Source organism: Chionomys nivalis, chromosome 7, assembly GCF_950005125.1.
Source record: "Chionomys nivalis chromosome 7, mChiNiv1.1, whole genome shotgun sequence".
NCBI classification, from domain to species: Eukaryota; Metazoa; Chordata; class Mammalia; order Rodentia; family Cricetidae; genus Chionomys; species Chionomys nivalis.
The window spans coordinates 42,527,245-42,551,533 of record NC_080092.1 but is presented as its reverse complement, the minus strand read 5'-3'; the positions used below and the strand labels follow the sequence as shown (position 1 = coordinate 42,551,533).

Below are 24,289 nucleotides of genomic sequence, written 5' to 3'. Positions count from 1 at the left end.
AGCCCTTAGCCTTGTACACACTTGAGCCTTTCTGGAGCCACCAGAAGTGACATATGACCTCCAAGCCAGACAACCAGATGTCTCCAGTGACAGAGCAGCCAGCACTGAGGCTTATTTATAGGCTAGAAGGTTCCTTGCAGGCGAGGTGCTCAGGGAGTGGGGAGCTGTCTGGTGACCGCAGGCTCCCCATCTGCTCCTGACATCGTAAGGGTGTATAGAAAGTTACACCACTGCCTCCTCATCGGGACAGTGTTTCTGAGAGCTTCTGTTTCTTTAGAATAAGAAAGCCGGGCTAGAAAGATGGTTCGGTGGTTAGAAACACTTGCTGTTCTTCCAGGAGACCCGAGTTCAGTTCTAGCACCCATATCCAGTGGCTCGCAACCAACCACCTGGAACTCCAGCTCCAGGGAATCCAGAGTCCCCTTCTGCAGGCACCTGTACTCATATAAGTTATATATACACACACACACGCACACACATAGGCTTAAAAAAAAAACTGGGGGGATCTTTTTTTGTGTTTGGTTTTTGTTTTATTTTTTTCTTTGAGACAGGGTTTCTTGATGTAACAGCCTTGGCTGTCCTGGAACTCGCTTTGTAGACCAGGCTGGTCTTGAACTCATAGCACAGAGATCCTTCTACCTCTGCCTCCTGAATGCTTGGATTAAAGATGGGTAAAGTAAAATAATTAAAAATTAAAAAGGAGGTAACAGGGTAGGATATACCATATTCTTGACATGGAGCTGACCTTCACAGAGCAAAGGGGGTCTAACACATGGGTTCGGCTGACTTGTTAGAGGGACGCCACCTCTACCCAGCACTGTCCCTTGGTTTGGGTTTTGTTTCAGAGACGGGCTTATGTAGGCCAAGCCGCCCTTGAGCTGCCTCTGCCTCTCAAGTACTAGGATTACAGGTCTACACCACCACAACTTGGAGCACGTCTGTTCTTGCTACCTAAGGGTATCAGTTGTGAATTCAGCTTTTTCCTGTCTCCTCCCACAGGGAACTTTACAGCCCCACCATGGCCAGGAGGCAGAGGAAAAGCCCAGAGACCAGAGGCTGCAAGCAAAAGACTAAGAGCTGGATCCTCAGATGCAGGATCTACAGCAAAAAAGCCCCGGAAATGTAGCCTTTGCCACCAGCCTGGACACACCCGCCCTTTTTGTCCTCAGAACAGATGAGGGCAGGCAAGGTGGAGGACGTTGCCTAGACCAGGAAATGAGCTAACTGGGATCAGGTGACCATCCAGTGTCTGAAAACCTAGGGATGTGCTGGGTTTGGGGGCTGACCTTGGTTGAGGAGTCCATCCAGCTCTGCTCAGGAGTGACTCCAGCTGCTGCGCTGCTGAAACGCGAGAAGATGGCCAGTCATTGTGTAAGCAGAAACTGACCTTGTTGACATCCGAGCCCTGACTGTGGCTGCTGTCTGCCAAGTGAGAAGCGGGTAGTGCTTCCAGCCAACACAGGCTCTGTGCAGCTGTCTGAGAAGGAGCTCTCCTAATGTATCTGCAGAAGCTACCATTCCTGCTCCATCTAGGACACTCATTGCTCATGTGCCTTAATAAAATACTTCATCCACTTTTTCTGATGGTGTGCTGTCTAGGGATGCCAGCAAGAGCCATTGAAAGCCACGGGGTCTTCTTCCTGGGACTCCACCCACCTCGACACCCTCTTGTCCCAGGTCCCTTGAAGATGGCAGATTGAGACACTGACTTTCTTCCTTCATATTTTCCAGAGGAGGCTGTGTACTTTTCCCCCCTCATGAACTTCTAGAAGAGCTGTGCTAGCTATCTCCTACAGTTGAGAAATGAAATGTGGATTGCTCAAGTTGCTAGTTCATGAAGCAAGTGGAGATTTCAGGTCTGAACAGTAGCCTTCACTTAGACCAGTAGCTCTCAGCCTGACCAACAGCAGGCTTTCAACAGTGAGGGACTTGCTCAGTGAGGACAGTTTGCAGCCTGCATTTAGGATCTGTCCCTGCCGGGCTGACCTGTTTGATCACTTCACATAAGAACCTCATGTGCCTTCTGTGCCTGGCTTCTTTCCTTTAGAATAACGTTCACAGGATTTGTTGAGACTGTACCTCTGCCTCCCGATTGCTGGGATTAAAGGTGTGTGCCACCACTGCCCAGCATTGCTTCATTTTTATTTAAAGATTTATTTTTATTATGTGTGTTGGAATGTATGCCACATGTGTGCAGGTACCGACCAAGGCCAGAGGAGGGCCTCGAGTCCCTAAAGCTGGAGTTACAAGCAGTTGTTAAGCTCACAATGTCGTGCTCAGAACCAAACTCTAGCCCTCTAGGACAAGCGCTCCGAACTGACACTTCATCTCTCCAGTCCCCATACTTCATCTTTATGTCTGAGTAAGCTCCAATTGGTATGGCAGTAGTCCTGCTCATATGTAGGGCCATCTCCTCCCACATCCTGAAGGAGCAGGAAGCCCCAGCTGGTACCAAACTATGTATGTTTTTCACAGTAGCATACAATGGAAGCATAGTGAAGATGAGAAGCTGATGGTGATGAAATGGAAAGTGGTGGCTCCCTTGCCTTCCCTCAGATGTTTTGTGCCCACAGTAGATTGCGGGGCACCAAATCGAATGAGAGGAACTGCTGTGTCACATGCTTGTGAGCCATGCTGCCCTGAGATTCATCACTGCTATCTGGGTGGCCATCTCAGTCATTTTGGATGTATATATAGCAATGAAATGTTAAAACCTTTAGCTAACTTTAAAGGTTTATAGTGTCTGCACATGAACAACATGAAGTTACTGTTCTCCCACCCTTTTCATGATCTTACAGCCATGCTAGTATGTATGCAGTAACATGATCCTGAACCCTGATCCTCCTGCCTCAGGCATGCACCACTATACCTGCTCTACTGGCCACAGGGTCTGGGGTGCTGCTACCATCACCTTGAGGTGGGAAGGGAGGCGCTTCAGGCTTGCGGGCCCTGCTAATGCAGCTGAACTATTTCAGACAGCACTGGTAAAACCAAAATTGCTCGTGAAGGCAAGGTGTGTACTCCGAAGACACTCAGGGCAGTAAGCAGGCTTGCCTTCGCTTAGGGTCATGTATCCCATTGAGTCTCGGGCACAACCTGTTCTCTAAACCCCAGCAGCACCCTCAGAAACCTTCCCTAAAACTATCACAGATGAGTTTACAGACATGAGTGTAACCCAAGAGACAAAAACAAAAAAGTGAATGTTCATGCTATCCTTGTTCAGAGCCTGCACTCCGAATGAGGAAAAGGCCTGGGCATTGGGCATCCACCCACGAAGGCCCAGCCTTAGTGAAATAAAAAGACTTGCCCTGGAGTTTGTCACCAGAGTCACTGGTGTTGCCAGGCATTTTCTGCTGCAACTGGCTGACTCATCAGATAAAGGCTGTTCTTAAAGACATGTACATGATTATAAAGGAAAACTGTAGCATTCAAAGTGCAAATGTTGCTGAGCAGTGGTGACACACGCCTTATGGATCTGGGAGGCAGAGGCAGGGAGGTCCCTGAATTGAAAAACAAACAGAAGTACAAGTGTCAAAGGTCATGCATGGAATTGAAGGCTTATTTTAGAGACTTGAGGAGTGAAGTAGCTCTCTTCCCCCTCTTTGGCTTCCACCCTTTGTCCACACTGTCTCCAAAGAATGGGACACTGGGGCTGGGCGGTGGTGGCGCACGCCTTTAATCCCAGCACTTGGGAGGCAGAGGCAGGTGGATCTCTGTGAGTTCGAGGCCAGCCTGGTCTACAAGAGCTAGTTCTGGGACGGGCACCAAAGCTACAGAGAAACCCTGTCTCAAAAAACCAAAAAAAAAAAAAAAAAAAAAGAATGGGACACTGGGGCATACTTATGCCCCAGATCTCTCTCAGACCTGGAAATCTGCAACTGGATATAGCATGAGTTCAAGGCCAGATAAAACCATGACTGAAGGCTAAGTTGAAGCAGGGATGGTCTGAACCAAAGACTGAACAGTGTCCCTTGAATGGTTGGTACTTGAGCAAGGCAGCTGTATATCAAGCAGATGCTCAGTTGTTACTGAGGCCACACACATAAGGGTCTCTCAGACTGGGACCCAACAGCTCTTTTCCCATAGTGCAGACAGCAAGTCTCAGCCCTGGTGAGTAGGGGATAAAAGTGTACTTGCTGAGCCATCTCTTCAGCCTGAAGACTTTTTTGTTGTTGGGGTTTTTTGAGACAGGGTTTCTCAGTGTAGCCTTGGCTGTTCTGGAACTAGCTCTGTAGACCAGGCTGGCCTCAAACTCAGAGATGCACCTGCCTCTGCCTCCTGAGTGCTGGCATTAAAGGTGTGTGCCACCACTGCCCGGCTCCTGAAAGGACTTTTTAAAATGGAATCTGACCATCTCCATGATGACCTCAAGCCTCCACATCAAGCCAGCTACAAGACTTGTGAAGCTCCAAGCAGCCACCTGTAAAGGTATTAAGACCATTTTCTGCCAGCAAGAATCACACAGGTATAAAAATGATCCTTCTTTTATTCACTCTTCAAGGCATAGCATTGTTTCAGTGTCTGTGTCTGTGTGTGTGTCTGTGTGTGTGTGTGTGTGTGTGTGTGTGTGTGTGTGTGTGGTTGGGGGATACCTAAAAATAGAAAGGGCCCCTGGCAGGGGAAGTAATATCCCTCCTCCAGCTATGCCACCTTAATCAGGGTTCCAGGTGAGGACACACATTTATCATGAATATTTTGGCACGCTGCATAGGCCATGGCTGCACGCAGGCCTCTGGGAGGGGCATGTCCTCTACCCTGCAGTGAGGCCCAGGAGCAGCCACTATGAGATAGCCTTGCACAGGCAGCACAGAGCTCAGCCCCCAAACAGGAAGGGGCTCTCCCAGAGGTAATGTGTGACCTACAGAAAAACCCACCTAGCAAGAGGAAACAGGACCTTTCTTCCCTAGGGCATAAGGCAGGCAGGCAGCAAGGAAGACTACTTCCTTTTCAATGCCCAAGGACTCAACCAGAAAAACAAATGCATGGCCGGCAGGAGAACGCCATCCTTCAACAGCTAAGAAGCTACCTTCCAGGGCGCCAGATGATTCCTGCCCCAGAGAGTAACAAACACGAGACTCAGTGACCAACTGTGTGTGCCTCCAGGATACCTGGGGCTGTTACCCAACCAAGAACATTAAGTGTCCTTCTTGGCAAAATGTAGGTGAAGCCTAGGAAATCAAAAGCCATGTCTCATTCTTAGGAAGTTCATTGCTGGTGATGATAGACTAAGCCCAAGATCCTAAGATAACCCCAGAGGGCCAAGGGGCATCAGTGCAGCTGGCACTAAAAGCCAGGACAGACTAGTCACATTAGGTGACATGAACCCAGACTCTCTGGATTTGGGAATCCTGGTCATCATCACCCAGGCACATGCCTACCCACAGGCTTAGGTAATGCATCCTCCCCTCCATTCTGGCTAAAATTAAGCAAACCACACTCTGCAGTGTCCCTGGAGGGAGGTAGCTGCTGCTCTCCAGCATCAGAAGAACAAGTCAATGATGGGCCTCATCTACCTAGAGTAGGCTCTCAGGGACCTGCAGACCACTGTACAGTACATAGCCAATGTCATCGATCTCCTCTTCCCGAAAACTGTCCAAGAGGTTCACGCTGGGGTTGAAGTGACAGGGCAGGTTAGCCTGCTCCAAGCTGCCCACCAGAAACTCCAGGGCTTGCAGAAAGCGATCCCCCAAGGCCTCCTCGGTCCAGGCTACTTCCTCTTTACCCAGATGCAGAACCACCTGGGTCAGGTGGCTCCAGCCCAGTCGCACCAGAGCCGGATGGCCACGACACACACCACATAGCAGCAGCAACAGCCTCCGGCGAGCGCCAGCATCCTGGTCATCCAGGGCCCGCAAACAGGCAGCCTCTACAGGATATAGATCCTGCAGCCAGAGATTGGCAGCCAGCCCCTCCAGGGGCCAAGCCAGCAGAAGGCGACCATCAGCGCTGGCCCCAGGGACCACCACGAGCACAGCTAAAGTGAACTCCAGACACTCATGTTGCACGTCCAGCAGCAGCTCCTCAGAAGCCACACTGGGCCGGATCAGACATCCAAGTAGGCTACCAATGGCTGGCCAATTGACAGAGGCTGCCAGGGCCTTCCGTAGCAGCTCCAACAAGACACGGGAGGAAAGATAACCCCCAACCAGGAAGCGGTCCCATGGGCTGCGCCCACGGGGATGAAACTCAAGCTGGGTCCTGCGCACAGCCCAGCATCGAGGTTCCCTGGCCACAGTGTCCATGCCAGGTACCAAGCTCCACAGCCCTGGTTCTAACTCCAGGGGTGCTAGCAGGCGCACACGCTCAGCAGCCCCTGCCTGTAGCCCATCGTAGAGAGGCCCGCCTGGCACGAGCGCACCAAAGGGCAGTTCTGGGAACTTGCTCCTCAAGTAGGCCTGCAGCTCCAAGGCAATGTCTCCAGCCAGCTGTTTCACCAAAGCCACATGGGCTTCTGGGATAGTCACGCGGTTGCGCTCAAATGCCAGCAGCTTCTCCTGCAACGTCAGGCACAAGGGTGCTAGGGAGCTGGGTTGAGGCGTCGGTGTGGTCTGAGAATGAGCGGGTGTGGGCTCCACTGCAGAGGGAAGCATCCAGGACAGATCAGAAGGTTAGGAAAACTACCTGGTCACTAGCTGTATGGCCGCACTGGGCTTCCTCCTCACCTGTGACAGTCCCTGAGAAAGCCCTGAGCTCAGGTCCTTAGGACAGTGAGGACATGAGGACAAAGTCCCACTGGCCCAGAGTCCCAACACTTTGGCTCCTACAACTAAAACAACTTCACGGAGAATGGGGAAGACAGATCCTGATCTCTCCAGGCCTCAGTTTCCCCATCTGAGGCTCTCCACCATTACATGGTACAAGCTTGCTATGGTCGAAAGCAGACAGATAAATCAAGGACCCCGGGGCTGTGGAGCGACTCAGTGGTGGAGTACTGGCCTGGCATCTGGGAGGCTCTGGGTTTTATCCTTAGCACAACAGAGAAACAGAGACCTATGATATCTATGGACCACCTGAGGAGCACCCAACCCAAAGAGGAGCAAAACCTTGTGAAGATTGCATCTCCTGCACAGGACTCACCACGTTGGCTAGGAAGAAGTGCCGCTCACCTGGGACAGAGGGTGAGGGGGATACAAGAGGTATGGGCTGGCTGAGGGCAGCAGGGGGGGGTTGGGGCTGTTGGTGTGATGTGGCTCTCAGCAGGTTCAGTTCCTTCCAGCTGTCCCCCTTGGTGTCATCCTCATCCCGAGGGCTAGTGGCCCTGTCGATGAGCTATAGGCAAAGTGACACAGATCAGAGCATCGGGGGCGGTGGCAAAGCTGGGGGGGAGCACACCAGGAAGCTAGAGTAACAAAGGAGGCCGTGTTGTTCTAGTCCAGCCTCAAAAAGTCCCACCACTGCTGGGCGGTGGTGGCGCACGCCTTTAATCCCAGCACTTAGGAGGCAGAGGCAGGCGGATCTCTGTGAGTTTCAGACCAGCCTGGTCTTTGGAGTGAATTCCAGGACAGCCAGGGCTATAAAGAGAAACTGTCTTGAAAAATAAAACAAAACAACAAAAAAGTCCTGCCATCCCCCAGCTCCCCAGTCCCACCTCCTCCTGTGGAGGTTTCAGGCAGGCTTTGCCAGCCTGGCCTTACCCGCTTTACAGCCAGAGTGGCAATGCCTAGCACTGCAGCCCCGCCCACACCTAGCACCAAACGAGCATTAGCCAGGAGGAAGTCCACCACACTGCCCAGGCCTTCGTCGCCATGCTGCTTCCTCTGCTTCTGTGAGAACTCTGCCATGGTCACCTGCAAGAGAGGCAGGGGTGTGTAGCTGAGGGAGAGGACAGCCGGACCGGTAGGGCCAACAGGCATAAATGCTTAGCAATAATCAAGACGGTGTTTCCTGGGGCCTCACGAGAAAGGGGCTGCTCAAAGGGTTCCTTAGACGGAAATAAGGGAACTGCCAGGCCCCTACTTCAAACCCGCATGCTTCCCACCTCTGGAAGGGGGCTCACACAGGAAGGCTTCAAGCCTCTTTCCTGGCTTCACCCTCCAAGGTCTCTGACATCTGCCAAGACCTTGAGAAAAGGTCTCCCCATCGCTACCCTTACTCTACACAGACACAAGTTGCCAAGCCAACAGAGTGAGTGTTACAGCTTGGGGCTCAAAACACAACCTCTAGCCTCATCTACTTGCAAAGCCTGAGTATTTCTACTTCCCCATGGCTCCTAGTCATGCTCTAGACTCCGAATCCAGACCCACCCAGAACAGCCACTCTGTGTGACAGCCTGTCAGGAGGAGCCGAAAGCCCCCAGAAAGATTTGCATTGTGAGTTTCCAGAAAGCCTATTTGGGTGGGACCTGTCGGACCTTTGATAGATCCTCAGCAAATTTAGGGATCCAGTTACTGGCCCCTCCCCCAAATCTTGACAGAAAAACTTCCAGAGGCAGGGCGACCCCATCAGATGCCAAGCTGAGGGCATGTACAAGTCAAGGATAAAGGCCCCATGGTCTAGTGGTGAGCAAAGTAACCCAAAACAGCCCACTGAATGAGGAGAAGCTGGCCAGGCCCTCACACTCAGAACAATGTTGGGGATGGGAGGTGAGAGGGAGGCCTATAGGCCAGGGTTTCTGTTTTCTCTGCACGAGAGCACCAGTAAGGAAAGCTGGACGGGCTCAGGAACCTGGGAAAGGAAACAAATTCCCAGGGCCCAGTCCACTAAGCCAGAAGGTCATTGCCTGCTGGGACACCAAAGACCTCAGCCCTCCCTTCGGGGCCATGAGTGCCTTGGAACCCAGCTGCCAAGTGACAAGATGCCGGGAGTAGCTGAACCCTGAGGCACTTTGTGACTCAGCTGGGATGGACACCTGTCTGCTCTCCCAGACTAAAAATAAGACCCTGTCCTGGGCCCTGGCAAGGTCAAAGGCCAGCCAGGGGGCTATGGGAATCTCAGAAGCCGTTTCTCCTCCTCCATTACTGTCTACCACTGCCCTCGGACCAGGAACCCACTCTGAGAACTGAAAGGGGCTTCCGTTCCATCACCTGTCTAAAGTGGGCCTCAGCCCTGCATGTGGAAAGGTCTTGTATTGGAACTCCGGGCAGGAGGGAATAAAATAGGTGGTTAAAAATAACCAACTCAGGCCCAGGGTGGTGGTGTAGACCTTAATCACAGGACTCAGGAGGCAGAAGCAGTCAGATCTCTGTGAGTTCGAGGCAAGCCTGATCTACCTCGTGAGTTGGAGGACAGCCAGAGCTGCTACATAATAAAGAACCTGCTCAAAACAAACAAAAATAACAAAATAGCCTGGTTATCTGTCCTTCCTCTCGGGCCAAAACTGACTGTCCTGGATGAATCAGGGCTGAGCAGAAACGTGTAACCACATATAAACGGCTCTTAAACTCTATTCAAGGGGGACATCACTGAGGCCATGGAAATCATGTGCTATACCCAAGTTGGGAAGGGACAACGTTAAGATTCGAACTCAGGTCTTAAGTCCCTAAATCCTCCCTCCCACCGCGGTGCGACCACAAGCCACGCCTCCACCTGCCTAGGGACGCGTGTCACGCCCAGGGCTGGGAGACCCCGGGCCTCCCCGCGCGGGGCAGCCGTACCTGCGTCCCGGCCTGAACACACCGACCCGAGGACGCAGCGAGTAGGATCCTGGAGCCCCAGGACCTGCCTGAGAATGGAACGTGCAAGGCCCGGGAACCGAACGCCGAGCCCCGGGGCGGCAGGTGACCCGAAAGGCACGCTGGATAAGCAAGCCTTCGCTCCAATCCGAGAGCACAACTCGTGCGCACACGTGCTCAAAACTGCGCAGCTCAGCCAATGATCGCCAGGAACGCCCCTTGACCGTCGGGGGCGGAAACCACGGGCGCTCTCCGGATTTAAAGGGACAAGGTTAAGTTGTCTGCGCAAAATGGAGGGGTGGTGTGTGTGAGGGAGTGACAGTTTCAGGGCCTGATCGAATTCATTTACTTTTTGTTGTTGTTGCCAAAGGGCCTCCTACTGAAGCCAAGGCTGACCACGAATTCTCGGCAGTTCCGCCTAAGCCTCTGGTCTGACCTTGTGTGTATTTGTGCTGGGAGCCTCGGTGTGGAGAGCGCTGTCCGGGCCCAGGCTCCTCTGGTGAGCCAGGCAGACAGAACCGCTCTTAACCCAAAGGGCCACATTCTCTCTCTCAAGTTTGCCCCTGCGACACGGCCCGGTGGTCTCATTTCCTCTGGGCTTGCCTGACACGCTGTGGCTAAAGAGCTGTGCCATCTGTCGTGCGAACCCTACCAGCCCCGTGTCCCCTGCTGTAACAGCGGTGGCCAGACCCTTGAACGCCATAGGACAGCCATGTCTGCCTATGGGAAACCTACCGTGTGCCAGCCAGGCACTGACAGCCTGGCCCCAGAGAGACGCCGGATCTTCTAGCGCCTGAAACAAGCCACTAAAGAGCAGTGGCTTCGCTATTATTTTGAAGTGTTTGTGCACCGTGGTCTTTAAACTGCCACACGTTGAGAGCCCATTTGCTCCTGACAGCTCTGGGAAGCATGTTACCCAGGAGCAAAGTTGAGGCCAGAAACACAAGGGCTAAGCCCCAAAGACCCGGAAGTCTCACTACCGCCGATCTGTCACCCACAAGCCGCCTGCGCCCCTGACGTCGGCACCGTGATCTCTCCGGGGTCACGGCCCGCTTCCCAGGCTACAGCCGCCCAAGCGACGGTGCCTGGAGCCCACCCTCGACGCCGCGACAAGACACAGCGGAGGTGGCGGACACCTCCGGCGGGAGTCCCGGACCCCCGCAGGCCTCTCCGGTGCCCGAGCTCGCGAGAAGTCTGGGCCGGGTGAGGCCTAGAGCTCCCGGAGCCGCCGCGCCGCCCTTCCCGCAGAGGCCGCGGCCGGGAGGAGGCGCGCGCGGGTTAAAGGGGCGGGGCCGGCGCTGACCCAGCCCGCGGCTGCCGGCCGCCCAGCGTCCTCCCTGCCCGCCTGAGAGCTGCGCCACCATGGAGGCCACCGGGGTGCTGCCGTTCGTGCGCGGCGTGGACCTCAGCGGCAACGACTTCAAGGTTCGCGTGGGGCGGGGGGTAGTAGGAGGGTGACCCCGAGGCCGTCCCTCTGGGCCGCGCCCTCTGCGCTTCCGGGACCGGCGGGCGGGGCGGGCGGGCGGGCCTCGGCGAGTTTTCCCGGGCCTGCCCCGCCCGCGGCGGAAGACCGGAGCCGGGGCTCGGGGGACCGGGGTGGCCCAGGAGAGGGGCCCGCGGGTCTCGCGCCCGAGCCCGTGACACCGAGGGCGCACGCCCTAGCAGGCTACCGCCCCACCCTGTGTTTTCGAGCCAGTCGCTTCTCCTCTGGCAGCTCCGGGGTTCTCACCTGCCCCTTTGGACCAGCTTGTTTGGAGTCATGGAATGGAAAGGGATCTGTTAGTATGTAGGTGTCTGACAGGTGTGCGAGGTCCTCCGCTGTGTGTCTGCGCAGCTGCTAGACTGATGGGCCAGGGCACTAGTCACCGGCAACCCAAGTTCTTGATAGTCAAGAAAGAGGCAGACTATGGGCGTGGTGGCAAACGCTTATAGTCCCAGCACTTGGGAGGCAGAGGCAAGTGGCTCTGAGTTGAGGCCAGCCTGGTCTACAAAAAGAGTTCCAGGACAGCCATAGCTACACGGAGAAACCCTGCTTTGAAAATAATAACAACAATAATAATAATGAGGCAGACTGATTGTGGGCACAGGGGAGAGGAAAGCTGGACTGGAGGGGCAGCTCAGAGGCCTGGCATCCCTTTAGATGTCAGATTGGGGGGCTAAGGGGGAGGAGGTGGGCTCCTCCTGAGTTCGCCTGCACATGGACATGCACATTTGTTTGACTCTGCACACCGTTGTCACTGCTTTGCCCTGTCCACATCCCCACCATCTCCACCTGGGGTCTCTGTGTGTCCTCTCTGGGCTGGGAATGTCTGAGTCACCTTGGGGAATGTGGCTGGAGGAGGAGACAGTAACAGAAGGCAATTAGGCTTCATGCTGCTCAGATGCAAAATGATCAGGGTTAGCCTCTGGGCGGTGGTGGTGCATGCCTTCAATTCCAGCACTCAGGAGGCTGAGGCAGGCGGATCTCTGGCTTCAAGGACAGCCAGGGAGAAATCTTGTCCCAAAAAAACCAAAAGATAGCTCAGCAGCTAAGAGCACTGGCTGTTCCTCCAGAGGTCCTGAGTTCAATTCCCACAACCACATGGTGGCTCACAGCCATCTGTAATGACGTCTGGTGCCCTCTTCTGGCCTGCAGGCATATAAATGAATAAATCTTAAAGAAAAGAAAAAAGAAAAAAATGGCGGGGGGGGGGGGGGATGAAGTGAGCATTCCATATAAGGAATGAATGAAGAGATTGTACCAGGAATGGTGGGGAGCTGGGCTCTTAGTGCAATCTGGGTCGTGTCAGGGGGAATCTTACCCAGATAGCCCCAAACTGTGTGGAAGTGAGTGGACTGCTGGGTATTCCTTGAAACACAGCAGGCTCTTCTGGCCTGCTTGGGACACAGACTCTAGCAGCAGAAGAGACATTCCTCCAATCTTGTGAGTAAGAAACAGTTCTGGCCTCTAGACTCTATGGGAACCACAGCAGGTGTTGGGAACGGGTCATCCCTCTCCCCTTCTCCCTCACTGTCCTCACCATGCCTGCTCCCACCAGGGTGGCTACTTCCCTGAGAATGTTAAGGCCATGACCAGCCTGCGATGGCTAAAGCTTAACCGCACAGGCCTCTGCTACCTGCCTGAAGAACTGGCGGCTCTGCAGAAGCTGGTAAGGATAGTGGGCAGCAGGGAGGGTCCCAGTCACTGCAGCTGGGCCCCGTGGGCATACCCTGCTTTTAGTCACATGGAGAGAACACAGAAAGATCTGGAGTGGGAGTGGACACCCGGCCTAGGAGGTAAACAGGGAAACTGAGGGTGTGTAAAGGAGAGGGACCTATTGGCATGAGGCAGAGTTACAGGGACAGAGAAGCTGCACATCTTAGGTACCCACCTGAGCCTCTGGCTCTTGTCTCGTCCAGGAGCACCTGTCTGTGAGCCACAACAACCTGACTACGCTGCACGGGGAGCTGTCCAGCCTGCCTTCACTTCGGGTGAGTGGACTTCGGCCAGGCTGTGGGTAGGTGGAGCACGGTACCGGTCCGTGTTTGTCGTGTGCCACACAGGCAGGTGACTTCTCAGACAGCAGTGTAGCTGGGATGACTGCCTGGAAATAGACCCCTGCCAGCTTTACAGGCTTCAGCCAGCGCTGTCCTTGCGGAGCCACAACCTCTAGATGTTGGGAACCGGGCTCTGGACCTGGCTTCCTGACTGTAAACCAGGGCTTTGCCCCCTCCTAGCTGTCTTAGTTACTTTTCTGTTACAGTGAAAAGACATAGGACTGAGGCAACTTATAAAAGAAAATGTTTTATTCGTGAGCTCATGGTTCCAGGAGCACAACAGGCAGGCAGGCATGGTGCTGAGCAATACCTGAAAGCTCATGTTGAGACAACAACCACAAAGCAGAGAAAGCTAACTGGAATGGTGTGGGCTTTTGAAACCCCAAAGCCTGCCCCAATGACACGCCCCCTCCAACAAGGCTACACCTCCTAACCCTTCCCACAGAGTCCACCAACTAGGGACCAAGCATTCCGTATATGAGCCCGTGGGGGCCTTTCTCGTTCACACTTCCACATTGGCTAAAGAGCTCTCGGCAAGTCATCCTTTTCCTCCAGCAGGTAGGGTGTGTGTAGGGAGACAGCAGATGTGGCTCTTGCTGCATTAGACACCCAGACTCAGGTGAAGCAGCACTGTTCCCTAGCCCCAGTCTTCGCTCAAATTTCTACACCTCGGTGAGAGAGGTTTCAGGGGTACACAGTGATGAAGTGTCTTATCTAGTATCACCATCACGTAGCTGGGGAGTTAGCTGGCTTGCCTCAGTCTGTCAAGGCCATGACTAGTCTGCTGTGCCTGCATTCAGCTGCACATGTGCACGTACATACATGCAGGCATCCATACATACACATAAAAGGAAAAAAGAACACGTATTTTTCTGAGCCAGTGACATAGAAACTATAATGCCAGCTACGAGAGGCTAAAGTAGATAAACGGAAAGTTCAGGGTTCTCCTGGGCTACAGAGTGAGCTCAAGCTCCACTGGACAAGCTAGGGAAACTGACTCAGGATAAAAAGTAGAAAGTGGAGATGAAGGTAGTGACTCACGCCTTTAATCCCAGCACTCAGGAGGTAGAGGCAGGTAGATCTCTGAGTCTGAAGCCAGCCTGGTCTACATAGCAAGTTCCAGGACAGTGAAACCTTGTCTCTGGGAAAAAGAAAAAGAGTCGGTGGAATGCACTTCAGTGTCACCTGCCAAGCCCTGAGCTTCCATCCCAGTACCACAGTTCTGGGGGCCCCTGTTGGGCTCTGGGACACATTAGGTGTTAAAGTTTAAATAGGCATTCACAGGAAGGTAGGATGAAGCTCTCAGATGGATTTTGTGAGCAAAGGTCAGAGGTGGGAGAGTCCTCAGGTATGACCTCCAATTTCTGAAGACCTCTCCACCTGGCCTGCGTTTCTCCCTGCGGGCAGAAAGTAATAATCATAAATTCTTTCCTTATACCCTTAGGCCATTGTAGCTCGGGCCAACAGCCTGAAGAACTCTGGAGTCCCTGATGATATCTTCAAACTGGATGATCTCTCAGTTTTGGTCAGTGGTTCCCTGCCCATCTGGCCCCTAGGATGCCCAGGCATTTGGTGCTCACTCATGATAGCAGCCTCTGGGACCTCATCATCCCTTAAATAGCCAGTGCTGGGCCAGCATCACTCATGGCATCCGTTCCCTAACCATGCCCTTCCGCTCAGGATCTCTGTTTCCCTGTTCTGAATGCTCATCACTCCCTGTACAGTGTTCTGCTAGATTCCTGAGTAGGGCAGAGGCATGAGGTGGGGCCACCTTGGCCTGACCTTGCCCCTGCTCCCTAGGACTTAAGCCATAACCAGTTGACAGAATGCCCACGGGAGCTGGAGAATGCCAAGAACATGCTGGTGCTCAACCTGAGCCATAACAGGTGCTGGGGAGACCCCGGGCGCAGCAGGTGGGCAGCACGAAGCAGGTGGGATGGAGTGCTGACTTCAGCCTTTCCCCTCTGCTCTGCAGCATCGACTCCATCCCCAACCAGCTCTTCATCAATCTTACGGACTTGCTGTACTTGGACCTCAGTGAGAACCGCCTAGAGAGCCTTCCACCTCAGATGCGCCGCCTTGTGCACCTTCAGACCCTGGTGCTGAGTGGAAACCCACTGCTGCACGCACAGCTCCGGTAGGTGCCTTGCTTTCCCTTGCATCCCAGAGGTCCTGGCTCTTCCCAAGCCTCGGGCCTTAGCTCTGGCTTGTGCTTGCTGAACATCATGCCCGCCTGTCCACCCCGTCCCCAGCTACACCTTGAATGGACTTGCCTTAGGGTGACCAGTCCTTTCCTCACAGGCAGCTCCCAGCCATGACGGCCCTACAGACCCTGCACCTGCGGAACACACAGCGCACCCAAAGCAACCTCCCCACCAGCCTGGAGGGCCTGAGCAACCTTTCAGGTCTGGACTGTCTGGGGTGCCCCTAAGTTTTCACTCCTTTGAGCTTGTCTGCTTCCTTGGGAATGAAGGGGCGGAGTCCTGCCTCTACAGTCACATCTCACAGATACATTAGGTTACTATTTAAAAGCTTTTTAGATAGGGCCTTGCTGTGTGACTGGCTGCCTGGCCTGGTTAGTACTCACTGTGTAGACAGGTTGCCCTTGAATCATAGCAGTCCCCCTTCCCTGGCTTTCCATGTGCTGGGATTACAGTTTTGCACACCATGATCAATTTACACTGGGTTTCTGCTCCCAGACCACAACCTGCTCTGAGGTTCTCAGATAACACACCTTTAGTCACAGAGGTTTGCCCAAGGCCACACAACCTGGTGGTAAAATAAATAATAGGAATTCACAATGAGGCTTGCTTCTTCTGGTGGCTGTTGTGTGGGTCCTAATTGATGTGCCCTCCAATGCCCCAGATGTGGTCCTAACTGATATCCCCTCCAATGCCCCAGATGTGGTCCTAACTGATGTCCCTTCCAATGCCCCAGATGTGGTCCTAACTGATGTCCCTTCCAATGCCCCAGATGTGGTCCTAACTGATGTCCCCTCCAATGCCCAGATGTGGTCCTAACTGATGTCCCCTCCAATGCCCCAGATGTGGTCCTAACTGATATCCCCTCCAATGCCCCAGGTGTGGTCCTAACTGATGTCCCCTCCAATGCCCCAGATGTGGTCCTAACTGATGTCCCTTCCAATGCCCCAGATGTGGTCCTAACTGATGTCCCCTCCAATGCCCAGATGTGGACCTCTCATGCAACGACTTGACAAGGGTGCCGGAGTGCCTGTACACCCTCCCTAACCTGCGCCGCCTCAACCTCAGTAGCAACCAGATTACAGAGCTGTCCCTGTGCATCGACCAGTGGGTGCACCTGGAGACCTTGAATCTGTCCCGCAACCAGCTCACCTCCCTGCCTGTGAGCCTGTGCCTGGGACATAGGGTGGGCTGGGCATGAGTGCTGGGCTCTACCCTAACTGATGCTCTGCCCCTCCAGTCAGCCATTTGCAAGCTGACCAAGCTGAAGAAGCTGTACCTGAACTCCAACAAGCTGGACTTTGACGGACTACCTTCTGGCATTGGCAAACTCAGCAGCCTGGAGGAATTCATGGCTGCTAACAACAACCTGGAGCTGATTCCTGAGAGCCTCTGCAGGTACTGGGCAGGCTGGGCCAGGGAGGGAGCTCAAGATGGAGCCGATGCTGCAGCTTGGTGATCTGCCAGCATCCTGCTAATGACTGATTAGCCTTCAGGGATGAAGCCCCATCCCATCCCATACCCAGCTTGGGTTTCCTAGAGTCTAATATTAGGGTCAAGATAAGAAGGGGTCCAGCACCATGTAAGTTTGTGGCTTCTGTCCTCTTCTGAAAGTCACTGACCCTTGTGTGGATCCTGTGGATCCCTTGCTCTGAGACAAGAACTGGGAAGACCCTAATTGCAACACCATATCCCCTAAGGCTCTGGCTGGTCCTGTCTTTACAGGTGCCCTAAGTTGAAGAAACTCGTCCTGAACAAGAACCGCCTGGTGACCCTCCCAGAGGCCATCCACTTCCTGACAGAGATTGAGGTCAGGCAGTGGGGACAGGGTATCAAAAGAGATGGAGCAGAGGGTGTGCCTATGTCTTGGAGTGAGACCTAGTAGTAGCCTTGTAGGGACAGTGCCCAGGAACCACTGGGGAAAGCACCCTCTCTCAGCACACTGTAGTGTCATTGAAGCCCCACAGCGGCTGTAGCTGCCCAGGGTAAGGATTTAGTTCCTGGTTCCAGCTGTGGACCACAGTTGGAGACCAGGCATGAGTGACTTGAAGATGAGCGTCCAGCCCAGCACCGTCTCCGCTCACCTAACAGGTCCTGGATGTGCGAGAGAACCCCAGTCTGGTCATGCCACCCAAGCCTGCTGACCGAACTGCTGAGTGGTACAACATTGACTTCTCACTACAGAACCAGCTGAGACTGGCCGGCGCCTCCCCTGCCACAGTGGCTGCAGCTGCGGCTGGTAAGTAGAATGGTCTAGCCTGGGAGCAGGGCACTTCTCTGGACTTTTGCTTTCCCATTTGCAAGGGCTCATATGCTTGCACCTCCCACAAGTAGGGAGCGGGTCCAAGGACCCCTTGGCTCGCAAGATGCGGTTACGGAGGCGCAAGGACTCAGCCCAGGATGACCAGGCCAAGCAAGTACTAAAGGGCATGTCAGATGTTGCCCAGGAGAAAAACAAGAAACAAGAGGTAAGTCAGCAAGAGGAACCCTGAGCAGAGAGTGGCGGTGGCAAGCAAAGGTCAGTCCTAGTGTCTCAGTAGTCAAGTACTGCTCCTGTGTCCCCAGGAAAGCACAGATGCCCGGGCACCCGGGGGGAAGGTGAAGCGCTGGGACCAAGGCCTAGAGAAGCCACGCCTTGACTACTCAGAGTTCTTCACGGAGGATGTGGGCCAGCTGCCTGGTTTGACCATCTGGCAAATTGAGAACTTTGTACCTGTGCTGGTGGAGGAAGCCTTCCATGGCAAGTTCTACGAGGCTGACTGCTACATTGTGCTCAAGGTGGGCTGGCTCCTGGAGCCCCTAGTGTTCTGCATGGGTGGCTCAGTGAGGTCAGGGGCAGGTCGGCAGGCTGCGTGTGGTAGTCAGTCAGTGGTCAGCATGCATGTAGCCTGGAAAGCCACATACATTTCCTGGGGCTGGGAAACCATGAATAGCCCATGAAGGCCCTCGTGGCTGATGCCTTGGTCTCCTCAGACCTTCCTGGATGACAGCGGCTCCCTGAACTGGGAGATCTACTACTGGATTGGTGGGGAGGCCACACTGGACAAGAAAGCCTGTTCTGCCATTCATGCAGTCAACCTGCGCAACTACCTGGGTGCTGAGTGCCGTACGGTTCGAGAGGAGATGGGCGACGAAAGCGAGGAGTTCCTGCAGGTGCAGCCAGCAGACTGGGAACTTGGGCAGGCGTTATGTACAGAGGTGGGGCAGGGAGCTGAGAGACAGCAAGGTGAGGTCTGAGGAGGCCTTGTGGTCAGAGCCTGAAATCCATGGTTGAGGGAGTGGGGTCAGTAGGTCAGCATAGGAACTGGTACAGGATAAGGAGAGTAGCTGAGAGACGGGGTGGCACCTCTAACTGCTGGGGCTAAGGGCAGGGCCAAGCTTAAGAAAAAACGCAAAGCCGGGTGGTGGTGGCGCACGCCTTTAATCCCAGCACTTGGGAGGCAGAGGCAGGCGGATCTCTGTGAGTTCGAGACCAGCCTGGTCTACAAGAGGTAGTTCCAGGACAGGCTCCAAAAACCACAGGGAAACCCTGTCTCGAAAAACCAAAAAAAAAAAAAAAAAGAAAAAACGCAAAGCCAGTTGACAAACTGGCCTTCCCCCTACTGCCAACTGGATTACTTTTAGAGATGGTATGCAGCTGGGGAGTTTACCCCACACTACCCAGGTTTGCGAGCTTCCATAAATCCCTCTCAGAATGTGTCCCATCTGCCCTGGGCTCCAGTGCATGTGCCCCAGGCTGCTCAGAGTCACTATGGGTTTGTACCCACTCGAGCTGTGTAAACTCTACCAAGTCTGGCAGCTGATGGGGGCAAGGAACAACTCAGTGATGAAGAACCATACTTGCACAATAGGTGTTTGACAACGACATCTCCTACATTGAAGGCGGCACAGCCAGTGGCTTCTATACTGTGGAAGATACACACTATGTCACCAGGTAAGCACATAGGGATGGGTGGCATTGGCCTGGATTGGGAATGGGTGGAGGCAAGGGTGGTAAGGTCAGGTTGCCCTTGGTATCCAAATCAAATCTTGTCCTGCCCCCAGGATGTACCGTGTATATGGGAAGAAGAACATCAAGTTGGAGCCTGTGCCCCTCAAGGGGGCCTCACTGGATCCCAGGTGAGCACCCTGAGAAGAGAGGAAGTAGCGGTGCTTGCCCTTAGTTGCCTTCCCACCTATGAGGAAGCAATCTTAACTGTCTCCTCAGAGCCTGGAAGAAAAGCCTGAGGTCTACTCAAAAAGGGCCAGAGCCCCACCTTTTGGGTCAGGGACAGGGAGTTACATTACAGCTTTTACGTCCTATCCAGATTTGTGTTCCTCCTGGACCGAGGACTGGATATCTATGTGTGGCGTGGGGTCCAGGCCACACTGAGCAATACCACCAAGGCCAGGTAGGTGGGTCTTTTGGAATGTTCTGGGCAAAGGAAGGTGTTCCTGAGAACAACATGGCCTTGCTGAGAACTTTGCATCTGTCCTCAGGCTCTTTGCAGAGAAAATTAACAAGAATGAACGGAAAGGGAAGGCAGAAATCACACTCCTGGTGCAGGGCCAAGAGCCCCCAGAGTTCTGGGAGGTGCTGGGTGGGGAGCCCTCTGAGATCAAGAAACATGTGCCAGATGACTTTTGGCCACCCCAGCCCAAGCTATACAAGGTAAGTCATGGTGCTAGGGCACAGAGTAAGCCTGACTTCAGTCGACTGGGTGTGCTGTGGGCTTTGGGAGAACAGGGCATTCTTCCAGACAAGGAGCTCAGTCTGGAAGCCAGTTTGAGGATGGAGCTGGCATGCTCTTCTCAAAGGTGCCAGAGCTCCTGGATACTAGAGCTGAGAAGGTAGCCTTAGTTTTGTGAGACTATTGTTCTTATGAGCAGGAAAGAGACAAGATACGAAATCAGAAACAACAGTAAGGACCTAGATTGTACAAAGCAAGGAAAACATGTATTTAAAAGCCTTTCCAAGCCGGGCGGTGATGGCACACGCCTTTAATCCCAGCACTCAGGAGGCAGAGGCAGGCGGATCTCTGTGAGTTCGAGACCAGCCTGGTCTACAAGAGCTAGTTCCAGGACAGGCTCCAAAACTACAGAGAAACCCTGTCTCGAAAAACCAAAAAAAAAAAAAAAAAAAAAGCCTTTCCAGCTGGGCAGTGATGGCACACACCTTTAATCACAGTTCTCGGGGAAGCAGAGGCCTAGTGGATCTCTGTGAGTTCAAGGCCAACCTGGTCTACAAATCAAGTTCCAGGACAGCTAGGACTACGGAGAAACCCTGTCTCGAAAAAAAAAAAACCAGTAAGTCCTTCCAGGGCTGCAGAGATGGCCAAGTGGTTAAAAGGACTTGCTCTGCCATGTGGTGGTGGCGGTACACAGAGAAACCCTATCTCAAAAACCAAACAAAAGAAAAAGAAAAAAAAAGAAAAGGTGGGGAGAAGCCCTTGTTCTTCCTGAATCCAAGTGCCAGGACCCACATGGCAGCTCTGGTTACAGGAGATCCCAACACCGCCTTCTGGCTTCCCTCCATAAGCACCAAGGATATAAGTGATGCACACACACAGGCAAAATATGCCTACTTAAAAATAGTAAAAACGTTGAATGTCTTCCCCTGGCTTGGAGCGGGACTCTGTAGTAGAGCACTTATCTGGTGCGGACAAAACCCTGGTGCTACTCCCTGCACTAGAAAAAAAGCCCAGCAAACACTAGGCCCTTCCACTGGTAGGAGCGCTTTAGTTTGAAGGGAAGCAGGTCCAAATAGCAAGCTGGGGAGCCTGACCCCAGATCAGGGCAACTGTGATGGGGTCTGCCATACTCTTCTCTTCCTCCTGCCAGGTGGGCCTGGGCCTGGGCTACTTGGAACTTCCTCAGATCAACTACAAGCTCTCAGTGGAACATAAAAAACGGCCCAAGGTGGAACTGATGCCAGGAATGAGACTGGTGAGGTGGCAGCAGGTGGGCACGGGACCTGTCTCATTATGTTGGCCAGGTGTTGACCTCCAGCCTCTCGTCCGACAGCTGCAGAGCCTGCTGGACACACGGTGCGTGTACATCCTGGACTGCTGGTCTGATGTATTCATCTGGCTCGGCCGCAAGTCCCCACGACTAGTGCGTGCCGCTGCACTCAAACTGGGCCAGGAGCTGTGTGGGATGCTGCACCGGCCGCGCCATGCAGTGGTCAGCCGCAGCCTGGAGGGCACCGAGGCTCAGGTATGTCCCAACACCCAGTGACTTGCTTTCCACTGCCCACTGTGCCCTAACCCCTCTTCTGGCGTGCTGGCACTACTGTGCCACAGGGATGGGCCCAAATCCACCTTTGCAGAACCATCCACTCTGTAGCCTGTCCCCACTTGTTTGCTAAGCTCCACCTTCCCAAGCCCTGTCTCCAGCTCCTGTTTCGACCCCACTCCTTGAGCTCTGACCAGCTTTTCCAAACCTTGCTTGAATCCCTCAGCCCCAACCTTAACTGTGCAGTACCTCTCCAGCTATGGCATTGCACTGTTCTCCACAGGTGTTCAAGGCCAAGTTCAAAAACTGGGACGACGTGTTGACAGTAGACTACACTCGAAATGCCGAGGCCGTGCTGCAGGGCCAAGGGCTCTCTGGGAAGGTGAAGCGTGACACCGAGAAGAAAGACCAGATGAAGGCTGACCTCACTGCACTCTTCCTGCCACGGCAGCCACCCATGGCACTGGCTGAGGTGGGGTGAAGCCTGTGAGGGGAGGAATGTGAGAGGTGGGGCTCTGCACAGCATGGTGCTCAGACCTCACTTGGCGATGGGATGGCAGGCAGAGCAGCTGATGGAGGAATGGAATGAGGACCTGGATGGCATGGAAGGGTTCGTGCTGGAGGGCAGGAAGTTCACGCGGCTGCCGGAGGAGGAATTTGGCCACTTCTACACACAGGACTGCTATGTCTTCCTCTGCAGGTGCTACAGTAATACTTCACCCTCTTGTCCTCTCCCCTATGCAACCCCTGCTCACCACTGTCTAAATCACAGGTACTGGGTACCTGTGGAGTATGAAGAGGAAGAGAAGGCGGAAGACAAGGAGGGGAAGGCCTCGGCAGAGGGCACTGAAGGAGAGGAAGCAGTAGCTGAGGCAGAGGAGAAGCAGCCAGAGGAGGATTTTCAGTGCATCGTTTACTTCTGGCAGGGCCGGGAGGCCTCCAACATGGGCTGGCTCACCTTCACCTTCAGCCTTCAGAAGAAATTCGAGAGCCTGTTCCCTGGCAAGCTGGAGGTGTGCCCTCAGACAAGCCTAAGCTGCCCCTCTAGCCTAGGGTTGGGATGATAGGGTGATCACACCTGACCTGAGAATGCTTAACCCTTGAAGGGCAGGTAGGACCTAGGGAACTACCCAGTACTTCTGATCCTCAGGTAGTACGCATGACACAGCAGCAGGAGAACCCCAAGTTCCTGTCCCATTTCAAAAGAAAGTTCATCATTCACCGAGGCAAGAGGAAAGTGGCCCAGGGTACTCTTCAGCCAAGCCTCTATCAGATCCGTACCAATGGCAGTGCCCTCTGCACCCGGTGGGTACCTGGCTTGGGGAAAGGGCAGGATTCCATGGTGGGGATCACACTGCTGACCACTCCCCATCCCCTAGGTGCATCCAGATCAACACTGACTCCAGCCTTCTCAACTCTGAGTTCTGCTTCATCCTCAAAGTGAGGCTGTGGGCAAGATGGCAGAGGAGGGTGGTGGGCAAGAATCTAGGCCTGACCCAAGCCCCCTGTGCACACCACAGGTCCCCTTTGAAAGTGAGGACAACCAAGGCATTGTGTATGCCTGGGTGGGCCGGGCATCAGACCCTGATGAAGCCAAGCTGGCAGAAGACATCCTCAACACCATGTTTGATGCCTCCTACAGCAAACAGGTGACAGAGGTGGGGGTAGGCCTGGAGGTGAGAGCAGATGAGGGCCCTGGCTGACCGGCCCTTCCCACAGGTCATCAATGAAGGGGAGGAGCCAGAGAACTTCTTCTGGGTAGGCATTGGTGCACAGAAACCCTATGATGATGACGCAGAGTACATGAAACACACAAGGCTCTTCCGGTGAGTGCCCTATCCCCTCCTCTAGCTTGTGTAGGCATCGGGGTACACAAGCCCTGTGACAATGACACAAAGTACCTTACCTTCATCTTGACCATTGCCCTTCAGGTGTTCCAATGAAAAGGGCTACTTCGCAGTGACTGAGAAATGCTCTGACTTTTGCCAAGATGACCTGGCAGATGATGACATCATGTTGCTAGACAATGGCCAGGAAGTAAGACATTCCCCACCTCAGCCCCTGCCTGTTGTAGATGGACAGTGGGGCCAGAAGGGAAGCATTCCCACCAGCCCCATGGGATGCACTTGGGTTCAGTCTTCAGCACTACAAAACACCCATGTGACTGTTTCCTCCACTACGTCCTCAGGTCTACATGTGGGTTGGGACCCAGACAAGTCAAGTGGAGATCAAACTGAGTCTGAAGGCCTGCCAGGTAAGAAAGGGACGATAGTAAGGCCAGCCTGATGACTTCAGGAACTACCTGCCCCCTCCATCATCCTGGGCAGAAGTCTGGAAAGGGGCACTGTAGGTAGTCCAGCAGAAGACTACTCAGGCCCATTGTTTTCCTTACCAGGTATATATCCAGCACACACGTTCTAAAGAAAATGAGCGGCCACGCCGCCTGCGCCTGGTCCGCAAAGGCAATGAGCAGCGGGCTTTTACCCGCTGCTTCCATGCCTGGAGCACCTTCCGCCAAGCCCCAGCCTAGACAGTGCCTAGACTTGAGACTCCAGTGAGGAAGAAGAGGCCTCCCAGCAAGCATCTGCTTCAGCTCCCCAGCAGTGTTGCTCACATCTCGAAAGCCCCACCAGTGTGTCCACTTGTGTGCAGCAGATGTAGTTTTAAAGATATTAAATGCTTTTATTTTCAATATTAAAAATCAGTACTTTTAATATTAAAAACTAG

At 53.8% G+C, this 24,289-nt stretch overlaps 3 protein-coding genes across 5 annotated transcripts in view; 2 read left to right on the top strand and 1 right to left on the bottom strand.

Annotated features, from left to right (window-relative positions):
- The window catches only part of Top3a (DNA topoisomerase III alpha), a 39,945-nt gene extending 37,513 nt beyond the window's left edge, over positions 1-2,432 (top strand). Inside the window, exon 19 of the mRNA XM_057776727.1 lies at positions 1,000-2,432. Coding sequence (XP_057632710.1) covers positions 1,000-1,178 — 179 coding nt within the window. The 3' untranslated portion in view covers positions 1,179-2,432. The remainder of the gene's footprint in view (positions 1-999) is intronic.
- Positions 2,433-4,468: 2,036 nt separating this feature from the next.
- On the bottom strand, positions 4,469-10,539 carry Mief2 (mitochondrial elongation factor 2). 2 transcript variants are annotated; one of them, XM_057776003.1, is made up of 4 exons: positions 10,347-10,539; positions 7,635-7,787; positions 7,107-7,269; positions 4,469-6,574 (listed from the first exon to the last, which is right to left on the bottom strand). In XM_057776003.1, exons 2-4 carry the CDS (start codon positions 7,779-7,781, stop codon positions 5,514-5,516), a joined length of 1,371 nt encoding a protein of 456 aa, XP_057631986.1. In that variant the 5' UTR covers positions 7,782-7,787; positions 10,347-10,539; the 3' UTR covers positions 4,469-5,513. The 2 variants fall into 2 exon arrangements, with proteins under 2 accessions (XP_057631986.1, XP_057631985.1); XM_057776002.1 differs by lacking the exon at positions 10,347-10,539 and adding an exon at positions 9,594-9,736.
- Positions 10,540-10,744: 205 nt separating this feature from the next.
- Positions 10,745-24,242, top strand: Flii (FLII actin remodeling protein). Of its 2 annotated transcripts, none has more exons than XM_057775999.1 (30): positions 10,745-11,036; positions 12,650-12,760; positions 13,011-13,082; positions 14,593-14,673; positions 14,949-15,034; positions 15,124-15,285; positions 15,450-15,553; positions 16,336-16,511; positions 16,590-16,747; positions 17,075-17,159; positions 17,441-17,588; positions 17,684-17,817; positions 17,915-18,127; positions 18,323-18,502; positions 19,201-19,283; positions 19,394-19,468; positions 19,657-19,740; positions 19,829-20,000; positions 21,170-21,274; positions 21,353-21,544; positions 21,846-22,034; positions 22,123-22,262; positions 22,335-22,575; positions 22,713-22,867; positions 22,942-23,002; positions 23,083-23,211; positions 23,282-23,388; positions 23,494-23,599; positions 23,751-23,816; positions 23,958-24,242. In XM_057775999.1, exons 1-30 carry the CDS (start codon positions 10,974-10,976, stop codon positions 24,090-24,092), a joined length of 3,813 nt encoding a protein of 1,270 aa, XP_057631982.1. In that variant the 5' UTR covers positions 10,745-10,973; the 3' UTR covers positions 24,093-24,242. The 2 variants fall into 2 exon arrangements, with proteins under 2 accessions (XP_057631982.1, XP_057631981.1); XM_057775998.1 differs by having other exon boundaries at positions 17,681-17,817.
- Positions 24,243-24,289: the final 47 nt, after the last annotated feature.

What these genes read in the sequence shown, in the direction of transcription:
- Mief2 (XM_057776003.1), bottom strand. Translation starts at nt 7,781, where the DNA reads ATGGCAGAGTTCTCACAGAAGCAGAGGAAGCAGCATGGCGACGAAGGC. An exon ending in CCACTCTGGCTGTAAAGCGG is followed by an intron (nt 7,270 to 7,634) that starts GTAAGGCCAGGC and finishes CTTTGCCTATAG; the next exon opens with CTCATCGACAGGGCCACTAG. An exon ending in CCCCTCACCCTCTGTCCCAG is followed by an intron (nt 6,575 to 7,106) that starts GTGAGCGGCACT and finishes TTCCCTCTGCAG; the next exon opens with TGGAGCCCACACCCGCTCAT.
- Flii (XM_057775998.1), top strand. Translation starts at nt 10,974, where the DNA reads ATGGAGGCCACCGGGGTGCTGCCGTTCGTGCGCGGCGTGGACCTCAGC. An exon ending in TGATGCCAGGAATGAGACTG is followed by an intron (nt 21,275 to 21,352) that starts GTGAGGTGGCAG and finishes CTCGTCCGACAG; the next exon opens with CTGCAGAGCCTGCTGGACAC. An exon ending in TGGAGGGCACCGAGGCTCAG is followed by an intron (nt 21,545 to 21,845) that starts GTATGTCCCAAC and finishes TGTTCTCCACAG; the next exon opens with GTGTTCAAGGCCAAGTTCAA.